Source organism: Balaenoptera borealis (assembly GCF_965194805.1).
Source record: "Balaenoptera borealis genome assembly, chromosome: 5".
Classification (NCBI taxonomy): Eukaryota; Metazoa; Chordata; class Mammalia; order Artiodactyla; family Balaenopteridae; genus Balaenoptera; species Balaenoptera borealis.
This window is the reverse complement of record NC_138862.1, coordinates 80,136,694-80,149,404: the sequence shown is the minus strand read 5'-3', so window position 1 is coordinate 80,149,404 and position 12,711 is coordinate 80,136,694. Positions and strand designations below refer to the sequence as shown.

At 48.1% G+C, this 12,711-nt stretch overlaps 1 protein-coding gene across 1 annotated transcript; it reads right to left on the bottom strand.

Annotated features, from left to right (window-relative positions):
* Nucleotides 1–2,046: 2,046 nt before the first annotated feature.
* RTP2 (receptor transporter protein 2) lies at nucleotides 2,047–12,176 on the bottom strand. The gene is made up of 2 exons (XM_082393381.1): nucleotides 10,415–12,176; nucleotides 2,047–7,577 (listed from the first exon to the last, which is right to left on the bottom strand). Exons 1-2 carry the CDS (start codon nucleotides 10,576–10,578, stop codon nucleotides 7,070–7,072), a joined length of 672 nt encoding a protein of 223 aa, XP_082249507.1. The 5' UTR covers nucleotides 10,579–12,176; the 3' UTR covers nucleotides 2,047–7,069.
* Between the last annotated feature and the right edge of the window lie 535 nt (nucleotides 12,177–12,711).

The window sequence follows — 12,711 nt, the reverse complement described above, 5'->3', positions numbered from 1 at the left end:
TTCACTCCCTTTGCAAGGTGCTTCCAAGAAGGTCTCACATGTGAGGGCTCCCTTGCCCCCAGGTCATCGCCAGTGTTGAGAACCTGGGAATGTGACCTTATCTGAAAAAAAAAAAAAAAAGGTCTTTGCAGATATAATCAGTTCAGTTCGTCAAGATGAGATCATCCTGGATTATCTGCATGGGCCCCAAATCCAAAGACAAGTATACTTATTATTAAAAAATAATTATTTAAAGATCACCTAATATGCATCTAAATCTATATCAGTTATTTACTTATAACTATCTTGTTCTAGTGAATATTCAAATTAGTTTACAGGAGTAGATTTTTATAATGCAAATTAGCAACTAGTAATTTGAGGTTCAAGATGGTGAACTCAGCCTGTGCACCCACCTATTTTGCAAACCTTCCAAACTTTGCAAATTCCTCATTGGCATAATCAAATGCAAAGTAGGGAGAGAATAGGGTTTTACTTCAGGCTGATGGGGAGATACATGAAAACAGTCTAAAGAATCAGAGTAAATGCCTCTCTCTCCCCTATGGACAAAGTTACTACAAGAAACAATAAAACAAACAAACAAGCAAAACCTTAGAAACTCTCCAGCTTATATTCTCTACAAGACTTGTGAAGTTATTGCATCAATTTTTTTACGTATTACATTAGGCAATGTAAAAGGAAAGAAACATTAGGCTGATGACGGATTTTTTTTCTACCTCAATAAATTCCAGAAGACATTGAAATAATGCCTACCAAGTTTTGAGAGAAAAAAAAAGATTGTTATGATAAAAAGTAATACGTGGCCAATCTATTTAGGGGGGATAAGAGCAAAAAAAGGCCATTCTCAGATAGGCAGACCAGTCACATACTCTCTCTCTCTCTGAAAATATTACTCACAAAAGTAAGAAAGGAAGAGAATAACTCAAAATAAAGAACTCAAAAGTGGAGTCGGTTGGTATAAAGATGGTGAGGAGAAGTAAACCTATATGATTTAAGAGTTGATTCTTCAATTAATATTATGAAGCATAACTCACTTGTCTAATGTCTCTTCAAAGAGAATGTATGAGCTATCAAGTATTTTATTAATTTAGTTATATAATACTAGATTATTCTAACAAAACTGGAAATCCAAGTTGACAGGAAAGAGGGTATGTGAAATTCTTCCCCATCTACCAAAAGAATAAATAACTTGTGAAACTTTCTTAAAATAGATATAAGAATGTGAATGAAAATGTATTTTCTAAAGATGCAAAGATAACCAGTATTAGAATAGACATTTGTTGTATAACTTTCTATGGGAAAACGATTTTTAAAAGTCTAACAATACTGTGAAATAAGTTTTTAAAGAACTAAGAAGCATTAAAACAGATATAATTTTTATATGTGATGCTTTCCTCCCTAATTTCTAAATAAACTGCAAATATATTTTATTTCATTTTTATCCTAAGATTTAGAAACACCCATTTTAAATTTAAACACTCGTGTCACTGAACAAAGTTGGATTTTTTGACTCATTGCAAAGAGGGAGGATGCCCTTGGGAACCATGAAGAATCTCAGTAAGAGGGTTTAGAACAGGCACACTCTAGCACTGGGGCATGTGTCAGGTGAGGGAAGGTTGTAAGTGACTTTGCTCTGGATTGGATGCTGTCAGAAAGTGGAGAATATTTTATGATCGGAAATCTTAATGATTCTTATCTAGAAGGTGAGAAGACAGAGAGGAAGCAAGCTAAAGCTGTGACTGGTAAGGTAGCAGCCCCTCATAGTGGCCAGAATAGGGGGTTGTAAGTCGTTTTTGTGCTTTGGACCATGTTTGTGTTCTTATCTGTATTCAGATGTGACTACGGAGTGGTCTTAGGCTTGCCTTGATCTAGTATCATCCCAGAGTGGTCTGGTCTGAGGTTGCTGCTCAGTGGAGTTATGTTCAACAGGAGAGCACCATGGCCTAGCTGGGAGTGCCAGGCCGGCTCTCAAGGATGCTTTTCTCTTTCTCATCTTTTATATAAACACTTTGATATATGAACACACACACACATAAGCATACACAATCAAAAGTTTTATATATTTTATTTTATTAGGGACATTTATTCTTGTTTAAAGAACTATGATATGTATATAATGAATGTGGATATACACATATTTAAATCATAAGAAAGTAATTCACTTTTATTGTAGAAATAAACAAAAAGGAATAAAAAAGCAAAACGGAAAATCAGCGGTACTCTAATTGTTCTCAACCGAATTCAGCATACGTGAACAATTAGGACCAGAAACAAATTGTCTACTTTCACTAATTATTCAATTAGTTAATTGACTTGATTTTCAGCATGGAATAAACAAATCTTTCTGTGTTGTTTGACCACAGTTGTTAGTTTTGGGACTTGCAGCCCAAATTCTCCTTACCCACAGCACGTCTGAAGAGCTCATTCATTGCTATACCTAAAGATGAGAACTGAGACTATTCTAGCCCCTTGAGTGTGAAAGAAAGATGGATGGAGAAAGACCAGAAAGAGGGGGAGACTGAATGCTAACTTTAATACATACATAGTGCCTAGTATAAAATATGTAGGCATTCAAATGTTTGTAGAAGACACAAGGGTAGGATTGCTGTTCAGCACTACCTTTTTTTTTTGCTTTTAAAGACAAGTTCTAAAAATGATAATAAAATGTCTCTCATGCTCCCTCCTCACTCCTTAGTTGAGCCAAAAGAGCTGTCTTTACCTAAGTCCAGTCCACCTTGCTTTTCTGCCCTCTTTCGCCGGTGCTGCCAGATTCCTCTTGGGCTCCATCCTGCTCTCTTCTGGTACTTGGTTGTTTACTCTTCCTGAGCATGAAATAAGCTCTGTCTCTGGGTCTTCTTTTTTCTTCTCTCAGCCCGGGATGCCCTTGGCTCCCTATCAGCCCCATCCTTGACCCCCTGACCGTTTCTACAAAACATACCCCTGCATGACTGGTCTAAGAAACCATCTCTGACCCCTCATCTCCAGCTATGACAAAGTTGTTCCCTTTCCTAGCACTGACTAGCATACATTGTGAGCCCTCCAAGTCAAGGACTATGTCTAATTATCTTTGTAATCCTAGAACTTAGGACAGACCAGGAATAAAATAGACCAGAGTAGATAGATGTTGACATTTGGATGAAAATGGAAGGATAACCGCTGTATAACCATAGGATATACTCCATGCAGTTTTTCCTGAATTGATAATGGGTTTATATTGACTCACTCCACTGTATTGTTGGACTGGTACCCAGATATCCTGAGTCTCAGCACAAACTCCTTTCCCTGCATCACCGTCCTCTTCTTCAGGTACTCTGCAAGCAGCTGCCAACCAGCAATCAGCACAAGCCATATACGCTTACTCAGTGGTATAAAATCAGCACAAAGACACACACAAGGGTTATAGGGCACTGCCTTCTTGTAATACCTATAACACAGATGCAGTTACAGGATATGCACAGAAACAAAAGAATAAGAGTAGTAAGAAAGGGCCTCTCTTGACAGGTCACCTAGGCCTCATGAGAGACGAGGAACAAATATTCACTCCACATCACAGCGACAAACGTCCACACCCACAGGGTTAATCTCACACCAAGTATCAGCAAAAGTTCTCTCCTAAACCTCTTGTCAGCCATGCTGGCAAACAATTTTTGCACATCTTTCAGACATTTCTGTTTCCAGGTTTCTAGAAGTCCAGTTTCCCTCCCTGTCTTCAGATGCTGGCCTGAAGTCCAGCTGTCATCCAGATGTTAGTGGGTGCCTCCGCCCTCTGGCAAAGTGTTTCTTGAGTCCTTCTCAATAAATGGTATGTATTGTTAGTATCTGGAAATGAGGTGTGCCTGGTTAATGAGACTAAGTTTTATCCACTAGCACAAGCAGGGGAGAGAGCCGATCACATCCGATTATTAGAAAATCACCCCAGGATAGTGGTAGTGTGGAGGGTGGGCTGTAGCAGGGGAGGCTACAGGCATGACAATAATGAAGGAGGCTGCAGAGGCAAGGGACACAAATGATGAGTTTGGGCAGCAGTAAATGGGAAGGAAAGAAAGAAGATCAACCTCAGAGGTATTTGGGGAGAGCATTCAACAGGGCATGGTGACCGATTCTTGCGGGATGGGGTAGGGTGGTGAGAGAGGTCAGGCGATACCTCCCAGATTTCTGAAGTAAGAGGAGCAAACTGGATGGCAAAATGATGAGAACAGCTTTGGTCAGGCTGAGGGATCTCCCAGCGGACAGGTCACTTGGTCTGTGGGTCTGGAGTTCAGTAGAAATACTTAGAGGAGCTATAAGGACTGGGAGTTCATAGGCAGTAGAAACCTAAGTCATGGCGGGTGTATGTAACAGAGAGCAAACCAGCAAGGTGAGAGAATCTCAGAGAACACCAGCACGTAAGGGATGCTGAGAGAAAGAATATCATCACAGCAGAGAGGAAACAGACGTGGGAGACCGAGGAGCGAGTGCTCCCTCCCTGACCCGGAATCTTCAAGGAGGAAGTGCAAAAGGCAGCAGCGAGACCAGGTGAGATAGAGATGATTTGGCAATGGGGTGCGGGGTGACAGTTTTAGGGACGTGGAAATGATACTTCCACGAATTAAGGAGTAAATAAGAAGTAGAGATAAATATAATCTACTCTTTGAGAAACTGGGCTTTGAAGGAATTAAAAAATACCTGGCAATAGTCAAAAGGGAAGTGAAGACAGTGAGGGGGGTCATTGGAGTTAAATATGAAGAGGACACAGGTATATTTATTTATATACTGAAAAGAAATGGCTGCTGAAGGAGAAGATGTTCATCTTCCGGAATTTTTCTCAGATCTCATCTCACTTCACCTACTCTACCCCCCTCACCCCCACTCTATTTTCAGTGGCTCTTCATCCCTCAACCCCCAGGCCCACCGCAGAGGCCTCACCTTTGCTGACCCACCTGAGGCCTGACTCTCCCCCTGACACAATCTGAGCAGTCTACCCCTAACCTTATACCCCACAATTTCAGTAAGAGCTGCTGCTGGTGCTGCTTCACCAAGCTGGGAGCAGTTGGAGACCTCTGGAAACCTCATGATACCTGGCCTGCTGACATTCCTCTTCCCAGAAGCCACCATATGTCTGCAGTTGAACAACACTATGTGAGGCACATGCTCTACACAGGCCCAGCTGAGTATCCTGTGTAGCTGGCAGAGGTGAACACAACCCCACATGCCCACTGGTTCGCAAACACACCAGCAGCCTGATGCTCTTCCTGTACCTCTACTGCACCCAGTCGAAGAAAGGTAGATTCTTCCAGATTGCCTAGCTCTCGGTCCCTAGAGGAATCCGGACAAGTCACCAGAAGCTCCCTGCCAAAGCCAGAGAAGAGTAAAGCCAGCCTGCACATAAGTGGACAGGCGGGACACAGTGTCCAAAGCAGTCCGTCTCTGGAAACACATCCAGACAAACACACCACCAGACAAACGCACCACCTGGAACTTCATCTTCAGTTTTCAGGTCTCATTTGGGGTAGAAACTCTAAAGATGAGCTATAGAAAGGTGTGAATGTCAGAGAACAATTAGGGGTGTGAATGGGACAGTTTCTTTTCCTATTCCAGATAATAATAAGCACAGGGTCATCTGATGTCAGTCCATGAATCAAATTGCCCAAGTCTCAGCTATGCCTGAGGGAATAGGCACAGCAAATACATTCCCCCTCATGGGGCAGTCTCGCGGACTGGGCAAGGGGGAGGGGCTGGGAGACAGGTGCTGTCTCCACTGCTCATGCTTCCCCTTGGTCATCACACCCCCTGAATGGACACACAGCCCCACTGTCACCTGGAGGATCCCAGATCTGCCTCATCTGCCCTTTCCCTCAGCATCTCCAGGATCAAGGACAGCTATAGAATCTTCTACAGGGTATTTTCATCTAGGAGGGCAATATCACACCTGATACTGCATCATGTGTAAGTAGTGGTGCCACAGCTCACACATTTCTGCAGAGCACAGGAATATATTCTCCAGGCCCCAAACCAAGACACACACACACACACACACACACACACACACACACACACACACACACACAGCCATCCTCTTGTGGTGAATTTCTACAGCTCTTCCTCCCCAGGAAATAAATTTAGGCAACACTGGGACTCATAGATTCTAATCAACTGACAGAGCACAGAGGTTACATATTTATTTGTGTATCTATACCCCACCCCACCTGTCCTTGCCCCCAGAAGGCTTCAGGCTGCGCCTTTAAACCTGTACCCACCTCTTATTTTATGAGACAAAATACACTGAAGTGGGAATTTCAAGTTCTAGACCAGTGCTATTCAATAGAAATTTCTATGAATATGTTCTATATCTGCACAGTACAGTATGGTTACCAGTAGCCACTACTAGATATATGGCTTGATATATGGCTGGTACCACTGAGGAACTGAATTTTTCATTTTATTTTAATTAATTTAAATTTAGCCACACATGGCTAATGGCTAACATATTGGACAGTGCAGCTCTAAATAATTCCAGGCAAACAGATTCTAACACCAGAGTAAAAAATGAAGCTTTTCAGAATGGTGGGAGCTGGCTCTCAAGGAGAGGGACGGGTCAAGACGCACTGAGTATTGATTGAAGATGCTTTGGGGGGGCCACTGCCCGCCCCAAGGGGAACCATGGTAGGACACTCAGAAGCAGCTGAAGATGAGCTTGAGAATCAGGCGGGGACAAGACGGGACCTAATGGGGTCCTAATGGGGTCCTAACGGGGTGTGGGATACGGAAATGCAGCAAAAGGAGGTGTAGAGATGGAGGTGGAGGAGGTGGAGGGAAGAGATACCTCCCTGTGAGATAACTACTAACACCAAACCTGGAGAGTTCTAAATCCACCTTAGACCCTTCTCCCCGTGCCCCCATCACTGTAAATTTTAATGGAAGGATCATTAAATATCTCCTAGAGCAACTCACATTCTGCAGAGTAATAAACTGAGGTCCAAAGAGGTAACTGGGCTGTCCAGCGTTATATATTGAATCTGTAGCAGAATCAGAATCACAACCGCATCCCCACCCTCACCCCCACGCACCCTCCTCCCACCCTCAACCAGCTCCACTAAAGGAAGGTGGAGCTTCGGAAGGAGAACTGCAGGTAGACAATGAGCAGGCAGAGTGAGGCCCAGAAGAGGCCCCAGCGAAGGGAGAAGAAGTTGTAGCCCGACCCCTCCTGGGCCCGTGGCTTGGAGGCACCGGAGAAGGTCGCGTCCTCCTCCAGCAGCTTCTCGCTGGGCTTCCAGTGCACGATGCCCTCCTGGCAGGCCTCGCAGAACTCGCCGCGGTGCCGCCGGTTGTCTGGGCGGCTGGCCACGTGGATGCGGTACTGGCCGCCGCGCTCCCCGTAGCACTGCTCGCGCAGGCTGGTGATGAGGTTGTCCACCAGGCTCTCGATGTTCTCCTCCAGCATGCTCCACTCGTCCGGCCGCGCCGCGCCGCACTCGTAGCACAGCTGCTTGAAGACGCGCATGCGCACCGAGCCCGCCCGCTGGGCGCGGTCCAGGTGCATGTGGAACAGGATGACCACATGGGGCGACTGCCAGGTGTGCCAGCACCAGGAGCAGTGGAACCTGCGGGGAAAGGAGGCAGGGATGGAGAAGGTGGGCCTCCCTCCCGGCCACAGCCGGCCTGGAGGAGCCTGGAAAGGAGGAGCCCTGTGTGCCTATACGTGGAAGTTGAGGCGGAGTGTTTACCGCCCCCTGGGTACATTAGTGCCTGAGCAGGCGTCTCCGCCTCCTCCTGGTGAGCTCCCCTCGGCCTGGAGCAGCATCCTCAGGAGCCAGACGCTGGAGCCATCTGGCTTCCAGCAGTGCTCTCCAGCCTGCCTCCTGCGGGCCCTCCCGTGGCCTTGGTCCCCCCAAGCCTAATGCACTCAGGGCATGGGCCTGGATGCTGCACGGGGTCACTCCCCCCAATCTGGGCCTTATTTCTCATCTGTGAAATGCAGGATAATTGTGTCCAATAAGCATCCTTCTATCCGACCTCAGTCTGATAAGGGGGATGACCACACATCTCACTCGTGCATCCTGTCTGTTCTGGGGCAAAGAGATGCCTCTAGCGGTCCCAAGCACAGATCAGCAAGAATCCACCGGATGGACAGGGGGATGGGTGGCGCACCAGCAGGGGGAGGACTACAGAGTTTGGTCCCTGCACCTTCACAAAGAACACTCTCCTGTCCCTTGACAAATCATCCCTAGATCCCACTCCAGGCCCACAGAAGAGACTGGAAAGGTGTATCCTGGTCTGCATCCCCCTCCACACACATACACACACGTACATTTCCGTACACACAGGCCACTTTGTCTAACCTGGGCCCCTTCGAGTTCCAGCCTCAGGAAACACGGAGGGAAGTGGCCTGGGACGCATATGGCCTAGGCTTCATCTCAGGCCCACCCAGTGCTGGCACCCCTTCAATGGCAGAGAACTCATTACGTCCAGTGGCAGTTCCTTCCATCCCTGAGATCAAGCTCTTCCAGGCCCCTGTTACCAAGGCTTTACAGGCAGTCCAGGGTCCACTGGGTTGAGTCTGCCCTCACTGCTGACCCTCTATGGGATCCCTGTTGATGGCCCTGAAGGACCTCTGATGAGGAACTCAGTTCAGACCAACAGACACCACCCAGCACCTACTGTATGCCAAGCACCACGCAACGCAGCGGGGTGGAGATGAAGCCAAGCCTGGCCCTGAGCCCTGGGGCCCACAGACAACGTAAGTGCAGCACAGTACCCAGCGCAGCCCAAGGCAGGATTGGCAGGCCAGAGCATCCTGATTGGTCCTGAGCCAGAAGGGGAGTGTCCCCCTCCATCCTGCCTCCCTGTGCTAGGCCAGAGCTGCAGGGCACCAGGGTTACAATGCTTACAGGTAGGGTGAGCCGCTGCACAGATATGCACAAGGGTGACGCCTCTCCAGCCCTGCCTGAGGCCAGCTGGGAGCCACAGATCACCAGCCAGGAATAGGACCAGCTGATCCCTGAGGCAAGAGGGGCCACGAGCCTATGCAGCTCAGCCCCAAACCCCTGGACCCCTGCACCTGAGTTTCCAGCCCTTTGCACCCCTCCCACCAGCCAGCCCGGAGCTTCACGTCTTCAGTCCCCTCCTTCTGCACCTTTTTAAATCAAGCCAATCCAGAGGTGTTTCCCCTCCCTCAAGCCACACCTCAGATCTTAAATCTCAAAGCATCAGACCTAGTAGGAGGGGACCTTAGGATCATCTAGTCAAACTTTTATTTCACTGAGAGAAAGAGAGCCCTCTGCACACACAGCTAGTCAGAGATGGAGCCGAGACCCAGCCTGTAACAGGTGCCCAAAAGATGTCTCTTGAATGGATTTGAATTGAAATGAACCAACCAACCTCTGCCTCTCTGACTTTTGTCCCAAAGGCAAGTTCACTCTAATATTTGCAGCTCTTGGGGCAGGAGTACAAGTGTAAGCTCCTCACCCATGGCCTGCCCCCTTCTGTTCCCACCCCCAGCACCACAAGGAGCTTAGCATGCAAGCATGTGTGAACAGCCCAGTCTGTGTGTCCACACCCCCAGGACACAGCACCCTGTTGCCCTCCCCAGGGGCCTAGGGCTACTGTCTGTCCTTGATTCAATGGACCCAGGGAAGAGGCCCATACAGATCCTGGAGATGAGCTTGAGGCATCTTGGGCAGGGAATTCTGAGGCCCCAACCCCAAGCCATGCTCTAGAAGAGGGAGAGGCATGTGGGCTTCAGATGGACGTCCTGACCTCAAGGACTCCTTGCTTTATGAGAGACTTGCAGCTCCTATAATGTATGTGATGCTGGGCCCTAAGGACCTACCAAACTCCTGTCCAAAGCTTTTTGTCACAGACCCATATGTAAAAGAACTGGAAGGGACTTGATTGATCACCCAAGGCCAACTCTCTGGTTTTGCAAAAGTGAAAACTGAGACCACGCAGGGAAAAGGACTTGCCCAGGTTCACAGTTAGTTAGCTGCAGAGCCAGTTTCTAGAACATGGCAGGTGGACAATAAGTGTTTTTTGTATTCAAATCTAATTGCACTGAGTTGACTGAACGGACCTAGGACTTTCCCCCAGTGGACCTCATGGCCTCCTCCGCTCAGTTCCTACCAATCTTTAACAAATTATGAAAATATGAAAACATGTAAAATGTCAGAGATTGCAAAGGCATTGAAGAATTACAGCTCTTTATTTACCCTGGAAAACCCAGACCCAAAAACAGAATACAATTTGCCAGGAGCATCCAGGAGTCAGTGGTACAGCTGGGATTAGAACCAAGGCTGGTTCGACTCACCTGGCAGGTCCTTCTCTGCCCCCTAGCCTGAGGTGACCCCAGGATGGGGCTCCACGTATCTCTGCCTCCCCTTGGAAGGAGCCCCCAGGGCTGTGCTGCAGGGCTCTCCACAGCCCGCCACATCCTTCCTCTTACCTGCCCGAGGCGTGCTGCTCCAGGTACTGCTTCCAGCCGGGGGCCAGCTCACTGGGCTTGAGGTTGGGGTCTATGATGAACTCCCAGCTGTCGGCCGGCTTGGCCACCTCCATCTTCTCATAGAAGACTTTCTTCCACTCGCAAGTGGTCAGGCTGGTACACATGGTCCTGCTGGCAGGGCTGGAAGTTTGAGCTCAACCTGAGTGAGAACACAGAAGATGGCCAGGTAGGTGGAGAGCAGTGCAGTCCGTGAGGTCTGAAAATCCTCCTTGACAGGACCAGAAGGAAACAGGACTGAGCAACTTCCTTTGTCACCCTGGAACCTGTTACCATGGCAGCTGGAGCCGGGGCTGGGGAGGAGGGAAGTCCCAAAGGAGCGTTCCAGGGCCCCGAGCTAGGCTGGGGGAAGCAGGGCTGGGCAGTGACATAAGCGCAGCAAGCAGGGCACGCTGACCCAGGCCTCCAGGAGTCTCCAGGAGGCAAGGACAATTCGCTTCACCCCTACTGTTCTTCCAGGCATTCTCCACTTCATGTGCTGTGGTGACTGTGACACCCTAGGGGACCAAGGAGAAACAAGGGATGGGGAAATGCAGAGCCTACAGTTCCCACACCCCCTGATGTGCTGGGACCATCATTTACTGTGTGCCAAGCACTAGCTGCTTGACCTGTGCGCTGGCCAAGGAGGGGATTATGCTCTCCTTCATCCAGATCAGGAAGCTGAGGTTTACACACCTCTAAGTGGTTCATCCATGATTCAGATTCAGGCCTTCCAAACCTAAACTCATATGTTCATTTACTGCAGTACTATCGCGCTCCTGACACATAAGGATTGAGAGAGAAGTAACATGCGGTTCCCTTGCTTGGGGAGCTCGCAGACCAGTTGGCGAGATAGACTATAACTTCATGTGCTGTGAGAAGCACAGTAATAACGATGTAGATTCATAAAGTCCTAGAACCGTTAGAGCTCCTGTTTGGTTCCTGGTCCCAGGCAGCTGCTGGGGGAGCAAGCTGGTGCTGTGCTGACGGCCGCTGCCTCCTCCAGTGCTGCTGAAAGAGGCGGGCGATAGGGTGCCCACAGCTCCCTGATGCCCAGTTTAAATCCTTTAGGGACTAAAAGGGAACTTGGCTCCAAATTTGCATAATCCAGCTGAAGGCACAGTCCCTGGCGAGAGGCAGCCTCTGCAGGGAAAAGGCCAGGTGATTTGGCAGCTGCTCCCAGCTCTGCCCCGAGGTCTGTGCCATCCTCGGATCCAATCATTTCCCACAGTGGCGCTCAGTCTTCTCACCCACACAGGGGAGGCCATGCTAGGTAACATCTAAGGGCTCTCCTGGCTGTAATCATCTTATGGTTCTTCAACCTGGAAATCGGATCACAGAGTGAAGAGCATGCAGCATTAAAACAGGCTGCTGGGAAGCAGAAGGAAAGCTTTCAGTGTTGAGCTCCAGACTTGGTACTTGCCTCCGAGTGGTGTTCGCCTAGGGAGGGGCCAGGAGAAACACCATTGGAACCTTTCTTGGAAGGGGGAAGTGTCCTCCACTAGCTGTGTGCAGAAGACCTCAGAAAGGACAAAACTCTGTCTTAGAGCCCTTGACTGAGAGCACTAGAAAGGCCATTTATTTATTTATTTATTTTTAGCACTCAGACGCAGCTTTGCTTTATTTATTTATTTATTCCCCCCCCCCACACACACACTGTATTTTATTTTTACAAGAGATAAATAAACTGACACCAAGCATTGTAAATGGAGGCCATTTATTTTTAAAAATCTGATTTCCTCATGGTACTCCTCATCTCTTATCTGAAACCTCTTGACACTGAATTAAGACAGCTCAGGCCCACAAATGGGAAATTAGTTGGCCAAGGAAATTACTGGCCTCAGGACCGGGCTGCTCACTCCTTGCTCACTCCCTCTCAGCAGTCAGCTACCAGCCAGGAGAGATGGGGGTTCGCATGAGCTCCCGGGAACCGAACCAACTGAGGAGCTTATGGCCCAGTCCGGAGGGACTCTCTGGGAGACATTGTGTCATTGTTCCCAGAACAAATGACAATGAAGAAAAAAACAAAAAGATAGAGGGTGGAATTGTCAGGGTTTACCTGCTTGCTTTTACTCAAATGATGCAACCCCCTTAGGCCTAGAATCAGACTTTATTTGAGTGGGAGCCGTCTCAGCAGAGACCAATATGGCATCTTTCTGTACCACCGACCTGTTTTCTCTCAAGAAGAAACGCTTGCTATACAATCAGTGAGCACAATTACAACCTCACTTTTCTGCACATGGGTTGCTCCAGGAATCCCA